Source organism: Pteronotus mesoamericanus, unplaced genomic scaffold, assembly GCF_021234165.1.
Source record: "Pteronotus mesoamericanus isolate MK-2021 breed Mesoamerican mustached bat unplaced genomic scaffold, CSHL_Meso_final contig_169, whole genome shotgun sequence".
Taxonomy (NCBI): Eukaryota; Metazoa; Chordata; class Mammalia; order Chiroptera; family Mormoopidae; genus Pteronotus; species Pteronotus mesoamericanus.
Window position 1 is genome coordinate 7490099 of NW_026555068.1, and position 27287 is coordinate 7517385.

The following is a 27287-nucleotide window of genomic DNA, read 5'->3' on the forward strand; positions in this document are numbered from 1 at the left end:
CTTTGGGCTGTGACAATGATTCTCAAACCCTAATGAATGTTAAGAGTATGCTTAGTAGATTCTTTAAAATGTAGATTTTCAGATCTAACATCCAAAGATTGTTTATAGTTAATGAGAGAGGTCATGAATCTACATTTTGATCAAGAATATATAGTTGCTACTGTGAGGCAAGGTGCTTAAAATCAGGAACACAGAATACCTAAGCTATTTCAGCTGTTAGAACTAGTAGGAAACTTAGAGACATCCAGGGTGATGCTCTCTTCCAGCCCAACATTGGTGATTTTTGTTAGGTCCACAACCATTCTTGAAAATACATTTTAAAAAAAAATACGGAATGCTTCACGAACGTGCATGTCATCCTTGCACTGGGGCCATGATAATCTCTGTATTGTTCCAATTTTAGTGTATGTGCTGCCGAAGCGAGCATGAAAATACATTTTATTAACTTAGAGCCACAACTGAATAGTTTCCATCCTCAACTTGAATAATCTTAGTTTTTGTTTTTGTTTTACTTTGAGGAAAGTGATTTATACTTGCCTTACAATTTCCCTGTCTTACTTCATTGAGGGCTTTTTGTTTTGAATGTTGATAACCTGGTATCTTCCATTTAAGCTGTGCAGCAAGGTAGCTTTCCTCTAGCTCACAGAGGTTTCCATCAAGCCAAGTCCTCTTGGCTAGGGTGATCAGACTGAGAGTAGCAAATACAAATGTAAAGTATAACACTTTTAGGAAAAAAACAGGAGCAAATCTTCAGGAATTGAGTGTAAGTAAGGAGTTTTTAGCAACCGGATGCCAAAAGTTCAATCTTTAAAAAAGGAAAACTGATAAATAGGATTTCATCAAAATTGAAAACTTTTGCTGTGTGAAAGGCTGTTAGGAAAGTGAAAAACATGCCCTGCCCAGGTAGCTCAGTTGATTAGAGCATCTTCCCAATATGCCAAGGTTGTGGGTTTAATCCCTGGTCAGGGCACAGACAAGAATCAAACAATGAATGCATACATGAGTAGAACAACAAATCGATGTTTCTTCTCTCTCAGTAAATCCAGACAAAAACTTTTTTAAAAAAATATGAAAAGACAAGCTATATACTGGGGTAAAATATTTATAAACCACATACCCAGCAAAAGACTAGTATCTAGAAAACAAAGAGTCCTTAAAATTCAGCAATGAAAAGACAAACAATGGACCCCAAATTTGGTCTCAATACCCTTCTTCAATAAAAGGAACCAAAGCTTCTTGAAGAAATAACTGATTCTAAGACAAGAACAGGAAATACCCAAGATGAGCCTGAAGAATCTCACAGTGCCAAAAAGGAAGGACGGACTCAGGAAGAATAAAAGAAGCCACACAATGAAGGGGCATGTCAAAAGGACACAACTGAAAGAGCTCCCAGTGGCCAAAGCAAGACAACTTGAGCAACAAAATAAGGTAGTATTAGATCATAATACAAGATATAAAATAAATGAGTCCATGTTGATATGACTGATTAAATAAATATCCCCGACCAGTGTGGCTCAGTTGTTTGGGTGTCAGTCCGCAAAATGAAAGGTCAGGGCACATGTCTGGGTTGCTGGCCATCCCCCACTTGGGGCACATATGAGAGTCAGCAGCAGTCAATCAATCATTCTCTCACACATCGATGTCTCTTTTTCTCCCTCCCTTCCCCTCTCTCTAAAAATAAATATATTTTTAAAAACACCCAAATAAATACAATAAATGGGAGAGAATGGACAAATCTCCCTTGCAAGAAAATTTTAAATAATTTATGTAGATGAACATTTTCAAGGCGGAGGAGGCTAATTACTGCTCTCCTTAAGTGTGAAACTGTATATAGTAACTTCCTTCCAAAGAGTATTGAAAAATGGGGACAAAAGCAACTTTATAATGGAGAAACCTGACAAACACTACCTCAGCCAGGTGGTTAAGGTTAGCAGCAACAGTATCATTTACACTGACAGTATGTATTTGTTATATGATGAGAAGGGCACTTACCTCTGTGGTACATAAACCCACAGCCTCACGATAATTATGAGAAAAACACCAGACAAATCCCAGCTGAGGGGCATTCTACCAAATATCTGACTAGTACTCTTTAGGACGTCAGAGTCATCCAAAATAAGAAAAGCCTGAGAACTGTCAAAGCCAAGAGATACCTAAAGAGATACAGAATCCTGGAAGAAGAAAAGGATGTTAGGTAAAAACTAAGAAAATCTAAATATAGAATGGACTTTAGTTAATGAGAATGTATTAGTATTGGTCAATTAATTGTAACAAATGTATAAAACTAATTTAAAGTGCTAATAACAGGGTGTGGGTTATATGGGAAGTCTGTAGCATTATCGCAATTTTTCTGTAAATCTAAATATTCTAAAATAAGTTTATTAACATAAGTACAGTTAGAAAATGGGCAAATACATGCACAGACATTTCATGGAAGAGAATATACAGATGGCAAATAAGCACATGAAAAGATGTTCAAAATCAATAACCATTAAGGAAATGCCAATTAAACCACAATGAGCTATCACTGTACAGCCATCAGAAAGGCTTTAAAAAAAATACCGTCAAGGATGCAGAGCAACTCATATGTTGCTGGTGGGAATGTAAAATGGTATAGCTGCTCTAGAAAAGTTTGGTAGTTTCTTTAAAAAAAATTAAACATGCAACTACCATATAATCCGGAATTGCACTCCTGGGCATTTACTCCCCGCCCCCCACAATAAAAACTATGTCCACACAAAAACCTGTACATGAACGTACGTAACAGTTTTATTTATAAGAACTTCAAACTGGAAACAACCCAGATGTCCTTCAACAGGTGAAGAGTTAAAACTGTCGTACATCCATATCACAGACTATTCCTTGGCAGTTAAAAACACAAACCTACTGATGCAGGAAATAACTTGGCTGAATCTCAAGAGAATTATGCTGAGTGAAAAAAAGCCAATCTCTCTCATGGTTATGTAACATACAATTCTACTTATATAACATTCTTGAAACAAAATTTAGAAATAGAGCAACAGATTAATGGGTTTAGTATGGTAGCAAAGGAGAAGCAGGTGTGTCTATAAACGTTCAACAGGAGGAAAAGCTGTGATGATGGAACTGTCCCGTATCTTCACTATATTAATGTCAATATACTGGTTGTAACATTGCAGGAAGGTTTGCAAGACATTAGCATTGAGGGAAATTGGGTAAAAGGTACAAGAAAGCTTTGCATTATTTCTTAAAACTGCAGGTGAATGTACAATTATCTCAAAATAAAAACTTTAATTAAAAAAATACCATACAGTAGTCCCTCCTTCTCCAATTTCACATTTTGTGGTTTCAGTGACCTGTGGTCAACCTCAATCTGAAAATATTAAGTGGAAAATTCTAGAAATAAACAATTCAAAGTTTTCAATTGTACACACTTCTGAGTAGCTTGATGAAATCTTGCACTGCCCTACTCCTCCCTCCTGGGACATGAATCACCCCTTTGTCCAGCATGTCCACACTCTACGTACACTACACTAAGATACTTTCAGAGAATCACTTCTCAGCCTTTTGGCTAAGAACAAGTGTTGAGAGAGAGAGACCAAATTCATGAAAGTTTTATTACAGCATATTGTTATAATTTTTCTATTACGTTATTGTTAATTTCTTACTGTGCCTAATTTATACATTAAACTTTATCATACATATGTATGTACAGGAAAAAAACACAATATATATAGGGTTTGGTACTATCCAGTTTCACGCATCCGCTAAGGGTCTTGGAACATATGTCCCCTTACATAAGGGGGAGCTATTATATTTCCAGTTAAATTTGAATTTCAGCAAAACAATCATTTTTAGCACCAGAAGGTCCCATGCAATATTTAGAACATACTTATACTTAAAGATGATTTATTGTTTATCCGAAATTCAAATGTAAGTGGGAGTCCTACGTTTCATCTGGCAATACTACTCTTGGCATTAGCTTACAAGATAAAGTATGTATTGCAAAATAAAAGAACATTTAAGGGGTGGCTGAGAGAAAACTGTGCCTTGAACCCAGAAACCCTTAAATCCTCACTTTCAGCAGCTGGCACCTCCTCTACTTCATATCACATTACAGCAGATGAGCTACTGCCCACAGCTATGGGAGAAAAGCCACACAATATAAAACCCTCCTGTTTTAAACACAGGAGTGAAAATTATCAAGATAAAATACCCTCCCCAATTTTAGGTTTAAAATAGCTATCCCACTCCAAGAAAGATAATACTAATAATTAAAACAGAATAGTCAGGAAGCATTTTCTAGAAATAATTTTGGGTTTTTAGTATAATAACACTGTAAAAAAATATAACCAAGACCTACTAGACATCTGAGAAATCTCTCTAACATGATAAAGATGGAGTTAAAGGAAAAAGAAATGCTGGAGGAAATCCATTATTCAGTAAGAACATCAAGTTATCATTAATATCTTCAAGGATAAAAGATGCTACAACCACAAAAAGCAGAATCTTGTATAAGAACAGAAAAAATTCTTAGAAATTAAAAATATGATAAAAAAATGTAAAATTCTAGAGTTGCACTATAAAGGTGAGTAAACCTCCCACAAAGTACATCAAGAAGGCAAAAAAATGAAGAACAGAAAACATAAGCAAATCAAGCAACCAGTCTAAGAAATCTATAACAGAAACAGCAGGAATTCTAAAAAGAGTTATCAGAGATAAGGGTGGTAGAGGAGGGAAATTAACAAACAAAAAAAATCACAAATACTTCATAGGAGTTAAAGACATGAGTTTCCATAATGAAATGTGCCCAGCATATAGAGAAAAACAGGCCTATACCAAAACTGTACCTTAGAAAACTTCAAAAGAGAGGAGACAAAAATATCCTACAAGCTTCCAGAGAGAAAAATTGGGTTTTATACAAAGGACCATGAAAACACATTTTCAAATAATGCAAGATATAAACAAATTATGTCCCACACACCCTTTCCCAAGAAACTATATAAGAACAAACTACCAAAATAAGGAAACAAATCAAGAAAGGGAAAGATAGGCTACAAAGAACAAGAAAGCAACATGGTGAGTAGAAGACCCCAGAATAAAAGTATGCACCTGGAACAGTACCAGTTCTCCAGTCAGAAGGCTCTAGGATAGACTTTTTCCTTTTGAAATTGATAAAATATATGTCTGAGCATCTTTTTTTAAAGATTTTACTTATTAATTTTTAAAGAGAGAAGGGAGGGAGAGAGGAAGACAAAACAGTGATGTGTGGTTGCCTCTTGCACTCCCCCAACTGGGGACCTGGCCCGCATTCCACGCATGTGCCCTGACTGGGATGGAACCGGTGACCCTTTCATTTGCAGGCCAACACTCAATCCACTGAGCCATACCAGGGCTGTCTGAGTATTTTAAGAGAAGATTTAGACAAATGACAGATGGTGTGAAGTCAAATTAATCACAAGCACATAAGCAAACAAAATAAGCAAATGATTAAATCCAGAGAAAACAAGTTGTTCAAAAAGTTTAAGTAATCATAGTTAAGTATGTGGCGGAGCTCTGGTTAGCAATTACATAGTCGACAAAATTACCATATACCTAGATTGAGAAGTTGGGGGTATGAGGACTGAGATGGGGTGTATGTTAGGGGGCAGAGAAATAAACCTGAACGTTCATCCTCTATAATAGACAATCAGTAAAAATGACCTAAAATTGAAAATCAAGAAGAAGCAATTGATAAATATAGAGATAATTTTTTTTAATTGAAAGTAGTTGCTTTTTAAGAATTAAAAATGGGAGTGGCGCCCTGACTGGGTGGCTCAGTTGGTTGGAACATCATCCCGTACACCAAAAGGTTGGGGGTCCGATCCCTGGTCAGGGCACGTGCTTAGGTTGCGGGTTTGATCCCCAACTGGGGCACGCGTACAGGAGGCGAGTGATCAAAGTTTCTCTCCCCCTTCCTCTCTCACTAAAATCAGTTTTAAAAAATGGGAGTGGGGGCAGGAGAATACTCTTTTTCATAGACTTGACTCTTTAAAATTGTAACTTCCACAGATTTGATTCCTTAAATGCATAACTTTTTAAAAAGAAGAAAAATAAAAATTCCAGTCATCAACTATCCATCCCAAAAAGCCTTTTATAAAAATGCCAAATTAATCTATAAACTTAAAAAAAAATCTGCACACATTTAACAGTGTTACATCAATCAACTAAAAAAGCATTTCAAGTCCACACCAAAAATGTAGAGACAATCATAACCCATCCCCCAGATATTTCATTAGGGTTTATTTGTCTAAATATTCATATTGTTGTTTATGTATGACAGAATAGTAGCTTATTATAAAAAAGACATAGTTGTGTTTTACATGCCAGGTATGGGTACCTTTATTCAAGATTCTGACAAAAATTATCCCCAAAGTAATATAAATTTAGACACTTAAAGTCCATGTGGAATTTCAAGAAAATTTTGAATTTAGTCTGGATTCAATACTAAGTCAAAAACGGAACCATATCCACAAATCATAAATACTACTTTCCTTCATATGTTCAGTATACTTTCTGAAACAGGTTACCAATTTAGTTTTCCTTTCTTTGACATTGGTATTTGGAATCAGCTGAATATAGTTTACACCTTTAAGTTCTAAGTTTGTACTTCCCTGAATATCTTATTATAATTAAAAAATATAAACCCAGGAGCAATAACCCTTCCTTACATAAGAATTTCAATTAATGAATGTAGAATAAGAGAAATAGAAAATCATCGTTAAAACACCACAGTAGTAACTGACACACAAGCAAGATTTGCCCATGGATAAGAAAATGAGCAGGCAAAGGCTTAAGCAGAAACAGGGCATTTGCATAGTCTCAAAAGTATCCCCAGCTAATATTTAGTCATCACAAAGGAAACAGTATTTTTCAGTACAGAATCCTAGCGGACACTACCTTAGGTAGTGATTAAGGTTAACAACACCAGAAATACATTACAACATCAGGTGTCATAGTCTACTGTCACAGATTGGAAGACACTACAGACACATGACAACTAAATGCAAGATGCGATTCTGAATTGGATCCTGTAACAGTAAGTAAAAAAGACATTAGTGAGAAGGCTAAGAAAATCTCTACTTTTTAAACTCTCTATTTTAGTTAATAGTATTGTTTCAAGGCTAATTTCTTACTTTGACAAATGGTCTATAGTTATGTAAGATGTTAACAGAAGGGCAAGTTGTGTGAAGAGTATACAGAAACTATTTTTACAACTCTTCAAAAGGCCTAAAATTAACTGAAAAAAAGTTTTAAATAACTTTAAAAACCATATACATATGTATATATGTGCATAATATATACATATCAAGACAATGAAAATTAGTATCTTGGGCACTCAAATAGCAGTTTTCTCTCCTGAATTAGTCATTGTCTCATTGCTTTATGTTAACTTTGCTATTTAAGGTTCTCCCCTTCTAAATTTTGTTTCAAGTACAGTTTTCTAATTTTCATAGAAAAGCCTTTGTTTAACATTCCTATAAGAAGCCAAAAATAAAAACCCTGGAATAAAATTATCACATAATCTCATAAAATCACTCATCCTAACCATAAGACCCAGCCATTATTTTAACTCCACTTCTTCTCATAACCAATTATGTTTGTATTGGTTTTTTATTATTTTTTTTTAAGTAAGGAGAGGAGATGGCTGATAGATTATTATCACTAATAGGCCTGGCAGCCTAGAAAAGAAACATTATCATTTGGGTATCTTATTAAGAAATCGCTGTTTTTCAAATAACAGACAGTGTACACTAGGCATCACTTTAGGTGTAAAAACTAAATTATTTACCTAAGTCTCTTCTATACAATAGCATAGAGATAGCACAGAGCTACCCAAGCAAGCCCAGCTAAGGCCCTTTCAATATCCCTTCCTTAAATTTGGCTCTCAGATGATTATTACTAATGGTAATAAACATCTTTTTATAAAATAGGTAATATTTCCTATGCAATTTACTCAAGGGAAATAAAGATAAACATCAAATCTACCTTTAAAAGAAAAAATAATTGCCCACTCTAGCTATGGCTGATTCATTCCCTGAGCATGAACTTTCTTTTACCCTCATTGTTTTTTACTACAAACTGAGCTGAAATCTACTTGTAGGGCTCTTGGTGAAACCAATATTTTAGATGGAAAACAACATTTCCAAGTAGTCATATTCATTAGCTTTTACAGTTAATTATTTCTACCCACTGTGCCATTTAATTTTTCATCTGTTATCTGTGCTCCATGTGCTCCATATAAAAGCAGCACTGGTGAAAAGATAATTAAGGGGGGGAAAGGAAATTTTAAAGTAAATCTTTATTTACTTTACAGTATATTTACTTTATTGTATTTACTGTATTTACTGTACTGTATTTAGTAAATACAATAAAAGAGCAAAAAAGAAAAATGGCCCCAAACATTTGCATTCCTATGCTCATGTTATTTTCAAATTGCCTTCCGCTATTAACATGAAAAGTAGAAGTAGTAAAACTCTAGCCTAATGATCTATACAAAAAAAGGAGACAATTTACCTCAGGAACTCACTATACATTGCAATATATTCAAGTGGTGAAAAGATATAAATTCATTCAGAAATGCCATACTATCTGGCTGTCAATATAGTCTCTTGAATAATTACATTAAACATATTACTACAAAATATACCAAGAAGTAGAGAATAATACTATATTTGTAAACTGCAAATAACAAAACAAAACAGAGGTCCAACAAAGCTAAAGTCCAAGCTGTAATTACACGACGTGTATGTTGAAAGCAGTCAAAATGTACAAAAATGTGACAATCTAGATGTTTTAAAAAACAGAGCCTATTTGTCTCAGACTATATCCAGTCTCATCTGTTAGGTTTCTGATAAGCCTGTTCCATAAAATGTATTTCCCTCCTGCTGATAAGAAGCAGCTTAAAGATATCCATAAATTTCTTAGGGAGTGAGTCTACTTGGCAATATTGATAACTCCATAGTTTCCTATTACATTCATTGGTCTGAAAACTGAAAACAACTCATAACAAAAATGTTTTGCCAAATCCTTTACCAGTTTTTCAAGTTTTAAATCAAAGGAAAGTTGGAATGCATTGCTTCTTCTCATCAATGGGCATTTCAAGAGGGTACTTCCCCAAAATCAAGAGTTTCAGTTGTTAGTAACAGGCTTCCCCTTTGTTCTAAATCCTTTCATAATCCTTTTTTTTCCAATTTTTCCAGTATGGCCTGGATTTTACAAACGGCCTCCTTCCTGGCCTGTCGGACAGAGTCCTGGCCCCCGGTTTCAACTGAATCGAGTTCCAAAAGTTCCTTGGTTAGCATCTCTTCCAGAAGCCAGTATGCTTTGTCTGTCTTTTTTCCTACGAACTCTTCTACTTCTTGCTCAAGGTACTGGACCTTCTCCAGCACGTGTATGATTTTTTTAATACTTGGGGGAGTACCTTCGTCTGAAGGTAAACACTCTTCAGGAAGATTATTACTTTGCTCTTGATTGCTGGGTTGTTCGTTGGTGGCATTACCATACAGCTGAGGCTCAGCACTATACTGGACTTGGGAATCCAAAAGGTCTGAATTATCACTGTTCATTGTTCCCGAGGACTCGTACTGATGGACATTGCAAGGGAAGTTGTGCTGGTTCACGCCTTGATCTGATTGGCTATAGGGGTATGAGGAATCCTTGGGGTGGAAGAGCAAAGAATGGAAAAAGCTGTTTCAATGGAAATCCATCAACATCAGATTTGTTAGCCCACATCTTTCACCTGACCAGGAAGGTACATGAAAAGATTCCCCACCAATAAAACTGGACCTCCCTCATTAATTACTTGAGAAAAACAGCCCTAAAGAGACAAAAGGGAGTGCCCTGTCAAGTAAAAGGCAGAGATTTCTTGAGTATAATGGCTGGAATCTACCTGAGGCAGGACATCACCATGAATACCACATAATCTACTCTTACTACCTCACAATCCAATGAGTGACTTAATAAACAGAAATTAGATAGTTTTTCCCATGAAGAGTTAAAACCTTAAGACAGATCTTAAAAAGGAAACTAATCACAAGCAAATGATGTGCTCAAGTCTTTGGTTTAATTAAACCACACAATTTCATATTGGTTTTGTCTTCTCTCTACAGATTGAGGTAATAAAATACCTCTTCTTTTTGTTTGTTTGTTTAACATTCAGACAGTATTACAACAAACAGTAAATGAGTTTTGTTTTTTGGGGTTTTTTTTGGTCTTTTGGAAAGAGGATATGAACCTAAAACTACTCTAAAATAGTACTCTTTTTTTTCTTTTTTAAAAAAAAGGAAACTGGGCTAGGTAAAGCTATAGGTAGTATTAACCAACTTTCTGTAATTAGTCCCCACTTACCACAAACCATTGCAGAAAAGTTTCATGTTGTGCTTTCTTAACTACCCAAACATCAAAAGAACAACATTTAGGTCTCCTACCTTTGGCTGCTGGGGTGGTGGTGAAGGAGGTGGCTGAGGAGAGCCACTGCTAGGCCATGATGAAGTATTTTCACTCATGTAGAGATTCCCAGGTGGTGCCGAGGGTGCAGCTGAAGGCCAGGGGTAACGGGTTCCCATTCCATAAGCACCAGGAGGAGCCCATGAGTCCTCTTGTGGTCGTATAGATGGTCCTGGTTGTGGAACACTACGATTACCATCCCCATAAGGATAGTGGGGCAGGGTCATTCCAGGGTTCTATATTGAAAGAAGGACATATGCTGGTCATTGCTTAAAAAAAAAAAATAAAAGGAAGTAATGAAAATATTCTAGTATTAACAGATTCTGAGATGCTTCATATGTCCCTAACAGAATATATTTTGGCTACAACTGGGCCAAATTATAGCATCTCTGATCAGTTATAGTAATTTCTCCAAGCCTAAAAAAACTTGGTTCGAAAAACACCATGGGCAGATTTGCTGACAATCAAACTTAGAAGGAATAGGGCCTACAATTCAATGGCTAAAGCACAACGTAAGTCTGCCTGATACATACTATAAATAAGTAGACCCATATACTATAAGGAAGCAGAAACAAAGACATATTTGTGGACAAAAAAGGGGCCACATACTAATTAAACCTGACAAGCTAAGAGGAGGCTTGCACAGTGGACCTTACAAACTCAGAGACCTAAAGTAACCATATAGGATGGTCTGAAATTAAAACTTCCTAACTAAAAGCGAGTTATGGTGGCTAGTCATATCCTGAGCCAGTACCTTCTTTGACAAAGGTCAATCTTCACCTTAACTGAGCCTGTCTATTGTCTTTTTTGCATCTATGATAACTTACCTTTGGAATGTCAGAGTAATTCCTTTTTCCAGACCCACCAGGGCACAATCTTCCCCCAGAGAACAAGACCACAGAGCCCTTCATTGTTACCTTGTTCTCCCATATACCATCTCTATCTGGTGTAAATTTTGTTAACTCTCCTATACCCACCAATGTCAAAAAAGTAGCTGTCTATATCCTTTTACTTTTTATCCAATCTCAGAGGTTTCTGAACTTCGCTTTCTACTACCTCCCTAATGTACCACCAGTGGATTTCATGTAACCTCCTTATATCTCCTCCTTTGATTGTAATATATAAAAAAAGGTGCAAAACTGCCATTCTCTGGAGCATTTTCTCAATCCGCTGAGATTTTGCTTCTTGACAACTGTTGTCAGTTTGGCTCAAATAAACTCATAAAAATTCTCTACAGGTTTGGATGTTTCCCATGTCAACATATTGGAACTCCTCTTGAACAGGGAAATGAACATGGCATCATTCATAAAATATTGAAAAATATAAACCCAACAGAAAAATGCTTACCTGTGAAGCAGAATATCCTGGAACCTGCCCCCTAAGAGGAGGTGCTTCAGCCTGGCAGTCCTGCTGGGGATACATCCAACGAGAGACTGGGGTTGGGCTGTTGCCAGGTGAACGGTAGGTGCTTGGAACCTCTGTGGAGTAATTGGTCTGAGAATATCCGGGTGTGTAATAAGCCCCAGAGTATGAAGCAGTATTTGCCCCAGGGCCAGTGGGGTATGGTGGGCCATATGAACCATTTGTGTAAGAATTCAAACTCTGTAAAAAGCATAGTTGAGAGAAAAGGAAAAAAGACAAGTAAAAGAGTTGAAATGCTCTGACTGAATGTCCAACTTTGAAAACTTTAGAAAGAGATCAGTAACTAAGGAAAATATGAACTATTAAGCAATCTTTGAAGCATCCTTTCTTTCATATATTATAATTACATACCATATATTAAACTCAGATTATCGCTGTAGAGTCTGTGCCATAATAATGGGAGACTACATTGCGATGAGATGCCCTAGAGCAGTGCTTCCATGCCAAACATTTCCGTAAGTACACCTAACAATTAGACCTATCAGGAGAGAACTTGTACTCACACACTAGGGAGAGGTTCTGGTAAACGTGGAAGAATGGCTAGAGAAAGAAGAAAATAATCATGATACAATAGAAAGAAAAAAAAGACTACAGATACAGACCTAGCTCTCCCAGAGGCTCTGTATATATAAATTCATAAACTTATCTTTAAGAGTTATTGTTAAAAGTAAATGAGATGACATATATAAAATGCTTGATATAGTATCTGGCATATAGTACAGTCAAAAAATAGTAATTATAATATCGTTGTTGGTATCATTAAGACAAGGTCAGGAAATGAACCCAGATCTGATTCCAGAACTCATGTTCTTTGCAAGAAACATCGAAGTGCCAGAAAAATATCGATTGGTAGCCCCTCACATGCCCCCAGCTGGGAACCTGGCCCACAACCCAGGCCTCTGCCCTGAAGGGGAATAGAGACAGTGACCCTTCAGTTTGTGGGACGGCACCCAACCCACTGAGCCACACTAGGCAGGGCAAGAATTCTGTTATCTTAAATAGCTGTTAATAACTGCACAAAATTAAATTCAATTTGATTTCTAATCTAACACATAAAATAGTGAGATAACTCAATGTGAGACAAACATCACAATACTGTGGAAAATAACAAATTCTTAGTCATACTTTTATGGCAAGAGGAAAAAAGTCAAGTTATTATCAACACAGAGCCTTTGAATGGTTCAAACGAGGATCCCAGCAATCATTCCCTGAACATAACAATGAACCACCCTTTGTTAAAGCCAACTGGGAGGCTGGTAAGATCTCCTGCCTATGGGTTGCTATGCCTAAACAAAGAATCCCTTAATATAACAAACACAGTTGGAGACTTGATAAAACACCACGTGACTTTCCGTACCTTCCGTACCGTTATTTAACTTCTAGAAATCGTTCCTAAGAAAATGATTCAACTGCAGAAAAAAGTTATAAGCATAAATTTGTTCATCACAGCATTATTTATTTCAAAACTGCAAATAACTTAAATGTCCCATAACAATGGAATGAGTTAGTAGATGATGGGCTATTCATTGAGGGAATTTTATTCTGCTTTAAAAATTCACTGTTAGAACTGACCAGGTTATTTAATTATGTTAAAAAATTACTTTTAGTCCTGGCTGGTGTGGCTCAGTGGACTGAGTGCCGACCTGCGAACCAAAGGGTCGCCAGTTCGATTTCCAGTCAGGGCACGTGCCTGGGTTCCTGGCCAGGTCCTCAGTAGGTGGCATGCAAGAGGCAACCACACACTGTTGTTTCTCTCCCTCTTTCTTCCTCCTTTCCCCTCTCTCAATAAATAAATAAATAAATAAATAAATAAATAAATATCTTTAAAGTATGACAAACTTAAAAAAAATTACTTTTAGTTTTTATCTTTAAGTTTTAATAATGGCATTGCGGTATTTTTTAAAAAACTTCCTTATAGTTTAAAGATATGTATGTATTTACAAATAGAATGCTATGATGTCCAGAATTTTCTTCAAAATACTCCGATATAGATGAAATAAGATGGCCATGTATTGATACTTGTTGAAACTGAGAGATGGATATGTGGGAGATTAACACTGAAAGTAGATATAAGTCACAAAAGAAAATGTATGTACAGTAAGTTTAAAGCTATGTAAACATGAAAGGGAAAAGCCTGAAAACAAGTCTACCAAAATATAGATATATTTGCCCTGGCTGGGTGGCTCAGTTGGTTGGAACATTGTCCTCTACACCAAGAAAAGCTGTAGGTTCAATTTCTGGTCAGGGCACATACCCAGGTTGTGGGTTCAATCCCTGGTGGGAGTGAGTACGAGAGGCAACCAATCGATGTTTCTCTCACATCAATGTTTCTCTTTCTCACCCTTCCTCTCTAAAATCAGTAATAAAAAATAACCTTAGGTGAGGATTTTTAAAAAATGGATATGTTAGTATGGGGAAAGTAATTTTTCTCCCACACTTTTAAGTTCTGGCTAGACTAATAATTGAACTAACATGAGACTGAACAACAGAAGAAAATGACCAATTTTATTACATATGTACGTTCAGGGGTTCCATAAGAATATGCAGTCTAAGATCACATTGGGCAGGTGAGGCTTATACGCCATCTGGACTAAGGAGTGGGAGAAATAGGTCTAGTATTTCAAAAGGAAAATAGGTAATTCATAGGTAGATGAGAAAGAGCAAACATTTGATAAATTCTTGCTGGGCCAGCAAGGTGGACAAAGACTGCAAAAAGCTCCTTGAATATAAAGCCAAATCTCGCCAAGTAAAAAAGGAACAAGGCAAATATGAGGAAGAAACAATTAAGATATGGGAATAAAGTAACCTTATATGTAACTTTCATTAAAAACTTAAAATGAAAAAAAAAACCCACAAAATATAAAATAATAAAATAAATAAAATAAAATAAAAATATTTGTCATAAGAAGTCAAATTTTCTGCTCTGACTAATATGGTTCAGTTGACTGGGGGACTTTCCGCAAAGCGAAGGTTCACTGGTTGGATTCCCAGGTAGGGCACATGCCTAGGTTGCGGGTTGAATCCGCGGTCTGGGTGCGTGCAGAAGGCAGGCGATTGATGTTTCTCTCTTACATCGATGTGTCTTTCCCTCTCTTTCTCTCTCCCTTCCCCTCTACCTAAAAATAAATAGATAAAATCTTAAAAAATAGAAAGTCAAATTTTCTTACACCAAAAGCAAAAGCATCAAACGCAAAAATAAACAGGTGGGAACTCATCAAACTAAAGAGCACCTGCACAGCAAAGGAAACCATCAACAAAATGAAAACATAACCTACTAAATCAGATAAAATGTTTGCAAATTCTATTTCTGATAAGGGGTTAATTTCCAAAATATTTAAAGAACTCATACAACAGCAAAAAATCAATCATTTAAAAATGTCAGAAGAGCTAAATAAACATTTTTCCAAATAAGACATAGAGATGGCCAGCGGGTACATGAAAGTGTCATAACATCACTAATCATCAACGAAATGTAAATCAAAACCACATGAAATGGAATCAGGCTCTCGTGGTGGAAGCCAGGCTCCGCCGTGCCGGCAGAGGGGCAGTGCTCTACACCCTGCCTTGGGCCCCCTCTAAGTCCTCCCCCACTAGACTGCCTTCTGGTAAGGTGAGCCTGACAGCAACTGCTTGGGGTGGGGCACAGGTTGCTGTTGGAATCCTGCCCAGTGTGGGGACGGAAGCTACAAGCATATCTTACCCTGTACAAAATCAATTAAACACCAAGGCCTTTAAAAAACAAAAAACAAAAAACCACCCCACAATAAGATATCACCCTATACCTGTTAGAACGGCTATTATTAAAAAAAAGACAAGAAATTACAAGCGTTGGTATGGATGTAGAGAAAAAGGAACCCTTTTGCACTGATGGTGAGAATATAAATTGGTGCAACTATGGAAAACACTATGGAGGTTCCTCAAAACATTAAAAATAGAACTACCATATGACCCCTGCAATGCCACATCTAGGACTATATCTAAAGAATACAAAAACATTAACTCTAAAATGTGTCCGCGCCCCTAGGTTCACTGAACCTAGGGGTTCATTATTTATAATTGGCAAGACATCAACCTAAATGTCCCTAAATGGATCAACAGAAAAAGAAAATGTAGTATATGTATACAATGGAATAGTATTCAGTCATAAAAAAGGAAGGAAATCTTACCAACTGGAACAACATAGATGGACCTTCACAGTATTATGCTAAGTGAAATAAGCCAGACACAGAAAGACAAATACATGTGGACAAATACCATACCTAAACAAAAAGCAAACAACCCAACTCAAAAATACAGAGAACAGATTGCTGGTTTGGGAGGGGTGTGGTGAGAAGGTTGGCCAGCAGGAATAAATGAAGGCAGTCAAAAGGTACAAACCTCCAGTTATAAAATATATAAATTACAAATATATAATATACAGCATGGTAACCACAGTTAATACTGTACTATATATTTGAAAGTTGCTGAGAGCATACATCTTAAAAGGTCTCATCACAAGACAAAAAATTATAACTAGGTATGGTGATGAATGTTAACTAGCTTTAATATGGTGACCATTTTGTAATAGATACAAATATCAAATCATGTTGTATACCTGAAACTAATATAATGTTATATGTCAGTTATATTTCAAAAAGAAGGTCAAATAAAAAAAGGTACATTTTGTATTTGTTCCCAGATGTGAGAAATAAACTATTATGGCTAAAGCTATCTTTACTATAATTATATCTGATCTAAAAACATTAAGATGATTAAGATAGAGCCCATTAAATAACAAAACCTACATATCATTCCTGTGAAATCTCTGTAGTTCCTAAAAATAAATCAGTTCATTATGAAAGAAATTCAGCTTCCAGTCAAGATGGCAACACAGGCAGGCATGCCTTGCCTCTTCCCACAAACACATTAAAATTACAACGAAAATATAGAACAACCATCACTCAGGAATGTCAGAAATTAAGTTGAATGGAAGTCTGACAACTACAGAATTGAAGAAACCACATCCACCCAGACTGGTAGCAGGGGCACAGATGCGGAGTGGGGTGGCCCCACACCCCCATGGATAAAAATTTGGGAGGGATATCTCGGGAGCAAGGAGTCCCTGGCCTACACCAGGCCCCCTAATCCAGGGTTCCCGTGCCAGGAAGATAAGTCCCCGAAACTTTTGGCTGCAAAAACCAGCAGGGATTGAGTCAAGGGAGGGGGCTGCTGGAGCCCTAAGCAGTTCCTCTTGGAGAGCTCACACACAGACTCACCTACTTAGACTTGCTCCCTTTAAGCTCCAGCTCCAGGATGGCAGCTGAGAGGGCACCAGTGGTACACGGGGAGAGACTGAAGTGCCTGGCTTTGGGGTGAGCAGAGGCCATTGTCCTTTTGCTGAGCCCTCCCCGCCCAGAGTCAGTAGGTGGTACCATATCTGAGACTCCATCAACCTGGCCACTCCATCACAACCACTGTGTGACCGACCTTGGAGATCCATAGAGGCTCTACCCCACCCAACTCACCGACCCACCCAAGTTGCTTTTCCATAAGAATGGCTGGTCTTGGCTCCTAAATCCTATCAAGCAAGCAACAGCAAGCAAACAGGGCCCTGGCTGGTGTGGCTCCATGGACTGAGTAACCAACCAAAGGGTCGCTGGTTCCATTCCTAGTGCAGGGCACATGCCTAGGTGGTAGGCTAGGTGCCTGGGAGGGGGCGCACAAGATGCAACCACTCACTGATGTTTCCCTCCCTCTCTTTCTTCCTCCATTCCCTGCTCTAAAAGCAAATAAATAAAATCTAAAAAAAAAAGGACAAATAGGTAGTTACAGAATAGCCATGGGGGTGTAAAGTACAGTATAGGAAATGGAACAGCCAAAGAACTTACTTATACACATGACCCATGGACATAAACAATGGGGGGGAGGGGATTGCCTGAAGGAGTAGGGGGTGCTGGGTGGAGGGGGGCAAAGAGGTAAAAAATCAGGACAACTGCAATAACATATTAATAAAATAAAATTTAAGAAAAATTCAGAAAGTTTGTCAATTTTAGACCATACCTGGCCTTGCATTTCTGGTCTTACAGGATATGTACTTGGGTAAGGAGTCCTAGGTCGAGCAGGAGAATTCCAGTAGTTAGAACTGTAGCTAGGATATGGTGGCTGCTCCTAAAAAAAAAAGGGGGGGTGGTGGGATTAATTTTTTTCTTTTTTTCTTTTTTTAATTCACCCAAGGATATGTTTATTATTTTAGAGAGAGAGGAAGGGAAACCAAGAGAGACACAGAGAAACATCAATGTGAAAAACATAGCTGCCTCCCAACTCACCCTACAAACACTTAACTCAGTTTAAATGCAGTTATCCACTGACTTCACACCTGTACTTCATCTAAATATCTGGGGGAGAAAAATGCAACAAGCTCTTGGTTTCTCTGTAAATTCATGACCGCAAGTCTCAGGTAGACACTCAGCACTGCCTACAGCTACTTACTATGTTCACCACACACCCCAGAACAGCTATTCTAATCGTACCTCACCCTTCATTTTTCAACTGACAACTTTATCTCAGAGAGAGAGAGAGAGAGAGAGAGAGAGAAAACACGCGTGCATGAGAGAGCAAGCAGTGAAATCAGACAGAAACTCCTACCAATGTACCATATCTGTCACTCTTCCCAGAAAGCATGAATGAAGTGTCTTTGGCCCTACTGAAGGCCAATTCTTCCACATAGCTCTGGATCACATACCTCTTACTTCCTAACACTTTACTCTTGCAGTTATCTCTACTCTTTCATGAATCATCTATTTCTCCTAGTAGAGCAGATCATTTCCATTAGAATACATTCCTGCCTTCAAGACTGTCCTAAACAAATACTATACATATTTTTAAACTACTGTAACTAACAGTGTGGCAAGTGATTGGGTGTATAAATAAACAAGATAAACAATAACTTGATAATTGCTGAACACGAGTGATAGATATCTGGAATTTTAATCATATTAGTCTCTTTTACGTCTGTGCAGGGCAGGGATTGAAAGTAGACTTCCCTTAAACACACCCTGTTTTATACACTTGACTTTAGAACAACTGTAACTATTTTACATAATTATAAAAGATAATAAGCCCTGGCTGGTGTGGCCAGTGGATTGAGTACCAGCCTGTGAACCAAAGGGTCCCCAGTTCAGTTCCCAGTCAGGGCACCTGTTTGGGTTGCGGGCCAGACGCCAGTGGCCCGCACATGAGAAGCAACCACACACTGATGTTTCCCTTCTTTCTCCTTCTCTGCTCCTCTCTCTAAAAATAAATAAATAAAATCTTAAAAAAAAAAAAAGATAATGAAATGTTTTTAAATCCCAAAATAAAGCAAAACAAAACAAAAAATATTAAACTATTTCAAGTGAATATAAAACACTATAATTTGACTGATATCCCTAACACAGATATACATACTTAATGAGTATGTTGTGTGGTTGGAAATCAGTGTTTTCATAGTGGGCATTAAGAGATGTAAGAATGAAATTTTACATTTTTAATCCTTAATTTGAACTGGAAATTTCAGTAGAAATTCAAACTCTATATTTTAAAAAAGACTAACAAAAGTCATACACACAAAAATAATCCAAGTAACTCTTGAACAGTTTTCTGAATGGATATATACTTAGTCATATATATCCTAAAAGCAAAATTCATGCAAAGAGATAGTAAACTTTACAGACAACGTTACTAGTAGTAATATTAGCATTTTAATTTTCAAACTGTTTTGTGTGTATTGTAGAACAGAGGAAATAAATAGAGCAATGTTGCCAGAAACTAGTATTTTCATACAGAGAAGGAAAATAATATATGGAAAAAGGTGAGGAAGTACCATGTATGGTGGATTTGAAGTGGAAGTATAAACTAAAATACTTTAAAAATGTAATTTAACCTTTTATGTAAAAAGTGGGTAAAGGGAACAGTGTCCCAGTTCCAAACAAAGGATTTAAGTGTCAATACAGCCCTGACTGGTGTGGCTCAGTGGGTTGGACATTGTTCTGCAAGGCAAAAGGTGGCAGGTTTGATTCCTGGTCAGGACAGATGACCAGGAATCATGTGTGTGAGAGGCAACCTGTCGATGTTTCTTTTTCACACTGATGTATCTCTCCTTGCTCTCGTCCTCCCTTTTCCTCTCGAAAAAAACAAATAAATAAAATCTTTAAAAAAGAAAATACTGCACCCTTTAGCTATACCCGCCTATCTCCCCATTTCTCCAGCTCTACACCACTACTTACTTTCTGTCTCTCTGGATTTACCTATTCTGTATATTTCATATAAATAGCATCACAGAACACGTGATATCTTGTGACTGGCTTCTTTCACTTAACATAATGTTTTTGAGGTTCAACTATGTGGTACCATGTATCAGTACTTCATTCATTTTGTGGTCAAATAATATTCCACTGTATACAGATTCTATATTTTGCTTATCCATTCATCAGCTGTTGGGCATTCTGACTGTTGCCACTTTTTGGATAATACTGCTATAAACATCCATTAATAATTTTTTTTTATGTGGACACATGCTTTCAATTCTCTTGGGTATGTACCCAGAAGTGGAATTGCTGGGTCATATGGTAACTCTGTTTAACAATTTGAGGAACTGGAAAACTGTTTTCCAATGCAACTACACCACTTAACATTCCCATCAGCAATGTATAAGGGTTCCAATTTCTCCACATCCTTACCAACACTTGTTTTTTCTATGGTTTTGTTTTTATAATCATCCTACTGAGTGTGAACTGGTATCTCATTAGGTTTTGATTTGTAGATCCCTAATGATAGCATATAGTTGGGTCTTCTTTTTTATTTTTTTCAGGCTTAATTCCCTTTTTTTCCTTGTATAAAATTCTGTGGTAGCCACAGCTGGAGCCTGGATCCTCTACACAGAAGCTCTGGTGTGGGTCTTTACAAGATGGTCAGTGAATTCCTGATAGGGAGACTTGGTGAACACAGTCTCTTTTCTGAGGTCAGGGGTGAGAGAGCTATAGGTCTTAAAGATGGCATCAAAAGTGACCTTGGAGAAGTTGCCTAAGGTGGCAGTGCAGCTCCTGGCTAAGGTACAGCAGTTGTCAATACCAGCCTTCAGCAACAGTTTCTTGGGCCACAGAGGCTGAAAAAAGGCCAGTGCCACTGAGGGCAGGGATGAGGTGCACCAGCACAGTGCCACAGCACCCAGTCACCTTGCAAGGGACAGTGTGGGGCTTGCTTATCTTGTTCCCAAACTAGCCTCACTACAAAGGGACAATAGAGAGCTTGGCCAGGATGATGGCCCCACAGATGGCAGTGGCTGCTTTCTTTGAGCACTTAGCACCCAGACCATGTCCACTGTAGTACTAATAACAAATGCCTTGAACTGGGTCCTCTGGCCAACACATGTCTGCTTTTGCACAGGAGTAATCGAAACCTTGTCCTTGAGGGATGCTCCCAAGAAAAAGTCAAAGATCTCAGATGCCTTGATGGGCAGGGAGAAGAGATACATCTCTTTCAGGGGCTTGATCTTCATTCATGTCCTTGATCTGCAGGCAGCTCAGCTTGGTGACAGGGATCCACTCATTAGGGGGAAATTTACAAAGTGCCTTACCAATGTGCCTCCAAAAAATAACCCCTACCCAAAGAAACCTGATAGCAGAGGAATCAGAGTAGTGCTGCTACTACCCATGTTCCATTTATAAATCTGTTTTTATTTTTCAATAAAATTAGACAAAAAATATTACAAAAGTGCATTATAAATTATTTTATAGCTACATTTTCCAAAATCACTAAAAAGCACTTGATGCTCCTGTATTGACCAGCATCACAAATTTTATTTTCAATCTCAGTTAGATGTCTTCCATGCTTCTCTACAATTTCCCCCTTTCTCTTAGAGCCTGCTTCAAACACTTACCCTATCCCACTTCCTTTACTTTCAGATGACCTTGCCTCCCACTTCACCAAGAAAGGAGCCAAGAGCTAAAATTCCTTATTGTCCTTCCAACTCCAAATTTACCCTATCTCCTCTACCTCAGGGAGAGGTTTCTAAACTCTTCCTCACTTCATTTTTCCTTTTTTTAAAAGTTAATTTATTTTTTTTAATCCTCACCCAAGGATATGTTTATTGATTTGAGAGAGAGAGAGAACGAGAAACATCGATGAGTTGCCACCCATACTTCCCCATGCCCCAACTGGGGATCGAAACCACCACCTTTTGGTGTACAGGCGATGCTCCAACCAACCAAGCCACCAGCCAGGGCTCTTCCTCACTTGTTAATTTCCCCTCCCAAAACTATATTCCATCCTTTTGTGTGCATCTTTTTTTCCCATCTACTAGATTACTCTCCTCTGCTTCCAGACACACTCAAGCCACCTAATCCTAAAAATCCTTCAATACTGCTTCCCAGTCAAGTGACCATTATTTACTAACAAACTTCTGGAAGTAGAGTCTACACTATCTTCTCATCCAAACCTCTCATTCATTGCTTTAATACTGTGTTAAACGCCCACCATGGAAATCAACAATATCTTTTTATTGCCAAACCCAACAGTGTCTTTTCAATTCTCATAACACTGGCAAAATAATTGTGTTCCTGCTCGGTTTGCACTGCATGACTTCCCTGATTTTCCTACTACCTGAGTACTCTCTCTCATTGACTTCTTTTGGATCCTCTTTTGCTGTCACCTATTCTAGATTCTCAATGATTGTCCCTGGCCACATTACCCAGTTTGGTAGTTCAGTTATATTTATAGTTGATAACTCTCTCAAATCTCTATCTCCAGCCCCCATCTCCCTCCTAAGTTCCACATCTATTGTTTTGTTCCTGCAGACAACAAATACTGGAGGCCACAAAGACTCTAAAATTTGGCATCAAAAAGCCAAAATGAGAACATAAAACCACAAACTTTTCTAATCAATTGCATACATTACATCCAAAGTTAGGCAAATGACTAACCACCGTGACTGACTGACTGCCAGCAGAAGGGAAGTAAAGGCAATACACAAACCCTTGCCAAGTCTTTGCATGTCATACTCTTTAAAGCTCCTCTATTAACCAATCACTAGTTCTTTCAATACAAACCTAAACTGTATCTTCCCATAAAAACGTGTTCTTTTTCCTTTTTATTCTTATGACACCTTTATTCCTATGAAATACTAAAACCTCAGAATCACCTTCTGTTTCTCCTGTATACCTTTGATAATGTCTTTAAAATTTATGCAATTTATTTTGAAATGCATCCAAAAAAATATAGATGTGATAAAGCAGATATAATAAATGATAATTTTATATAATTTAGGTGGTGGATATATTCACTGTATAATTCTTTCAACTTTTCTGTATGTTTGAAAACTGTTACAATAAAATATGGGGAAAAACCTGATCACATTCATTGTTCAAACGCATGCTCTTTTACCTCTCCTATGAACTACACTGTAAGTCTAACTGAGCTCTTTGTCCGCCCCATTCCTTGCCATTGTAATCCTCCTCAAAGGTATCTCCCCAGAAATCCCTGACTCCTAATATTCACATCCTTGTGAACTTGCCTCCCACGTTGTACCGTGATTGATCTCTATGACCAATATGACGGTATATCACTTCCGAAATTAGGTTATAATCCTACCTATGCCTTCCAGCTTCCATCTCAGCATGCATTCTTTATATGACGAATTCTGGGAGAACATGTAAATCATCTAGGAATCTTGGTAAAATGCACATTCTGATTCAGCGGCTCTGGGGCAGGGCCTGAAGTAGAGCATTTCCAACAAGCTCCTAGTCAATGCAGATGCTGCCAGTTCAGGGAGCGAACCACAGTGCTGCAAGTACAGCTAGTTAACAAGGTAAGAAAAAAAGAAAACTTGGAGGTAGATTTCTATTTTTCCCCTGCCATATTTAAACACGTAAAGATAGAATCAAGACTTTGTAGTAGTTCAGTGCAACACAGTCTCACTATATTCAATTCTACAGAGCAGTGCTTCTTAACCATCAATGTGCATACAAATCACCTGGGTATCTTATTAAACTGCAGCAGTAAGTCTAGAGCAGGAAATTCTGCATTTCCAGAAACCTCTAAGCAACACTGAAGCCTCTGATCCAAGGAGAACACTTTTTGAATAGTAAGGTTTTAAAAGGCTCCTATACTTTTTGGTTTGTCTGTTTAACATATTTGATTATAGAAAAATGTAAAGTTTCCATGTCAAAATTACAAAAAAGTTTAAAAATGAATAACAAATTTAGAAAAAAAACATTTGCAACATCCATGACAACATATACTCATTTATCTTTTGTATCAACTTTCCATTGCTGTATAAATTACAATTCTACACTTTTCAAGTTTCAGAAACATCAGCCAGAAAGATAAACTCTTGAAAGGGTTCACAAATGCCCATTACACATTCCAGCTTTACCTGTAACTACATCATCAGCCAACATATGTGCATGCCTACGCCCCAACCATACGTTACAACTACGTACACAGCAGTAAAACCTTAACTTCTGTAACCTTACTCTGAAAACACACTTTTTTAAAATTTATTCAATTGACAAATATTTATTAAGCACCTAACACACTACTGTTTTGATAATACAGCAAACCCACATAGAAGTCATTAGTTTAACAGTCTTCTCCTCTTTCCCTTCAATTGATCTTAGGTCTGGTTTGCCTATTTATAGGCCAAGCATTTCATCACTCTATCATTGGATTAAAATCTCACAGGCTACTTAGTCCCAGTTTAGAGAGAGAAAACACAGACTCTTCTTCACAATTAAATTCTACTACACGTTTTTCTCCTCACACAATTGTTTAAAAATATAATGAAGACATTGCCCTGGCTGGTGGGGCTTAGTGGACTGAGCACTGGCCTGTGAACCAAATGGTCACAGGTTCAATTCCCAGTCAGGGCACATGCCTTGGTTGTGGGCCAGGTCCCCACTTGGGGACATACAAGAGGCAACCACACATTAATGATTCTCTTCCTCTCTTTCTCACTCTTTTCCCTCTCTCTAAAAATAAATAAATAAAATCTTTAAAAAATAATATAATGAAGATACCATAGAACCCACCTTTTGAAAGTGCACATACAATTCAATCATTTTTAGTATATTCAAAGTTGTGCAATCATCATCACCATTTAATTCCAGAATATTTTAATCACCCCAAAAACAAACCACAAGCACTTTGTCACCCCAATATCCCCGGTTCTCCCAGCCCATGGCAATCACTAATCTTTCTGTCTCTACAGATTTGCCTATACTGGACATTTCACATAAATGAAATCATACAATATGTGGTCTTTCTGACTGGTTTTGTTCATGTAGCATGGTTTTCAAGGTTCATCCATGTTCCAGAATGTACTGGATTGACCAAAAAATCCACTTAAATAAAAGACACATTTTTCATTTTCACTAATTACTTTATTGACTTGGTTATTTGGAGTACGTCGGTTATCTCCTGCCTGGTATACTGTTGACTCTTCTCAATTAATGTCTCGATTGGAGCGCTATCAACATCAATTGGCCTACCCGACTGCGCAGCATCATCATCCAGCAAGAAATCTCCAGCACAAAACTTCATAAACCACTTTTGGTATGTCCAATCAGTCAGAGCACCTCTCCACATACTGCATAAATCTTTTTTTGTGTTTCAGCTGTGTTTTTACCTTTCTTGAAATAATAAAGCATAATATGCCAAAAATGTTGCTATTTTCTTCCATCTTCAATATTAACATTGCTACACAAAAAAATCAATTTTTGAAAGTTGTTTTTTTAAATGCAGGCTGATTTGACAGCTGTCACAATACAATCTAACAAAATTGTTTCAAATGAAGTTAAAGACAACTAAGGGCTACTAGAGCCATCTTTCAGAAAAAAAATCAAATGAACTTTTTGGCCAACCCAATAGGTATCAGTTCTTTCTATGGCTAAATAATTCCATTGCATGAATATACCACATATTATCTATTCATTAGTTGATGGACATTTGGAATATTTCCACTTTTTGGCTATTTGAATTATACTGCTTTGAATATGTATGTACAAGTTTTTATGTAGACATATGTTTTCAGTTTTCTTGGGTATATATCAAGGAGCACCCTTGCTGAGTAATATGCTAACTCTATGATTAATGTTTTGAGTAACTGCCAAACTATTTTCCAAAGTACTGAACCATTTTGCGTCCTCACCAGCAATGTATAGGAATTACGCTATTAAATTTTCAAACAACAAGGATGTTATAATTGCTGAAGGAAAGAGAAGATGTGAGGCCCCACACCCTGTTATAATAATTCTATATGAAGAATACTGCATTAACATAAGTACTGTAGGTTTCTGGCGGCAATATAAGAAAATAAGTCCGAGTATATTGAGCAAGTTAAGCTCTCAGAGCCAAGGGTTCTTTAATCGTAAAACAGGGACGCTGTGTGTTATGACATTAATGTTGCAGTCGCCATGAAAATTAAAACAACACAAAAGTGCTTTCCAACACTGATAACTCGTGATTCAACCCTGGGCAAAGCACTAGGGGGCAAAGGGCTAAAAGCCCAGATCCCTCCCTCACTTCCTTCACGTTCCTAACCCGTGCGGGGAGGGTTACTGAGTGAAGGCGGGGGCTGCAGCCACCTCCCTTCTCGCTGAGGCCGGCCCGACAAGCCACGCAGGATAAATTGTAAGAGCTTAAAAAACAGAACCGGGTCACTTCAGCCCAACATCGTCCTCAGGCGAGAGATGCTGCACCCTCTCTTTAGCTTAGCAAGTCAGCGCCAGGATTTTTTTTTCCTTTTTTAATGGTAATAAACATTTATTATTGTCGCAGCAGAAAACGAGGGGCAAAGAAATACAAGTATATGCCTCCACCCACGATCCCAGTCTTTTATCTGTACAATCCCCTGCAAAGGTAAACAAATATGAAACCTGACCCATTACGAGCTCTGGCGATATAGCAATCTCAATGGCCCTCACCTCCAGAAAAAAACCCGATCGGAAGCCCCTGGGAATGATGGCGCAAAGGTTACCTGGTGGTTTCCTCCAGCTCGACCCGGCTCCGTCCAGGTGCCTCCAGAAGGGTAGTAGCCATCACCTCCTCCACCTTCTCCCGGCCAGGTGGTCTCAGGCGGGCCGCCCCCGCGCACCCGCCAGGAAACGGGAGGCTGGGGAAGTTCAGGACGAGGAGGGTATAAAGGTGGAGGTGGGTGCACGGGCACATCTCCACCCCCAGGCCCGTAGTAGCGGCCATAAGACGGACCGTCACTGGGGCCGTAGCCCGAACGCCTGAGGGCCGACATCCGCTCCACTGCTCCGAAGGGCTTCCCGCCCCCCACGGACGGCTCAATGCGCAGGCGCCAGCCAGCGAGCGGGAATGGACAACAGTGAAGGGGGCCGACCAACAATAGCCAATCCCAGGCCAAGTCCCGCCCCTTCGGC

The 27287-nt window shown here is 38.0% G+C and overlaps 1 protein-coding gene, 1 non-coding gene and 1 pseudogene across 2 annotated transcripts; all 3 read right to left on the reverse strand.

Annotated features, from left to right (window-relative positions):
• Positions 1 to 323: 323 nt before the first annotated feature.
• On the reverse strand, positions 324 to 427 carry LOC129064926 (U6 spliceosomal RNA). Its single transcript, XR_008528537.1, has one exon. It is a non-coding gene; the product is annotated as a U6 spliceosomal RNA (small nuclear RNA).
• A 5772-nt stretch (positions 428 to 6199) lies between these two features.
• BAG4 (BAG cochaperone 4) lies at positions 6200 to 27184 on the reverse strand. Its single transcript, XM_054566025.1, has 5 exons — positions 26879 to 27184; positions 17929 to 18036; positions 11815 to 12069; positions 10449 to 10703; positions 6200 to 9677 (listed from the first exon to the last, which is right to left on the reverse strand). The coding sequence occupies exons 1-5, from the start codon at positions 27146 to 27148 to the stop codon at positions 9192 to 9194; spliced, it is 1374 nt and encodes a 457-aa protein (XP_054422000.1). The 5' UTR covers positions 27149 to 27184; the 3' UTR covers positions 6200 to 9191.
• Positions 20651 to 21446, reverse strand: LOC129064631 (40S ribosomal protein S2-like; annotated as a pseudogene).
• Positions 27185 to 27287: the final 103 nt, after the last annotated feature.

Bases quoted from the DNA above. Each gene is read 5' to 3' on its own strand.
- BAG4 (XM_054566025.1), bottom strand. From the start codon at position 27,148: ATGTCGGCCCTCAGGCGTTCGGGCTACGGCCCCAGTGACGGTCCGTCT. The intron at 18,037-26,878 runs GTAACCTTTGCG...TTTTTTTTTTAG, and splicing joins GAGCTGGAGGAAACCACCAG to GAGCAGCCACCATATCCTAG. The intron at 12,070-17,928 runs GTATGGTCTAAA...TGCTTTTTACAG, and splicing joins GACCAGAAATGCAAGGCCAG to AGTTTGAATTCTTACACAAA.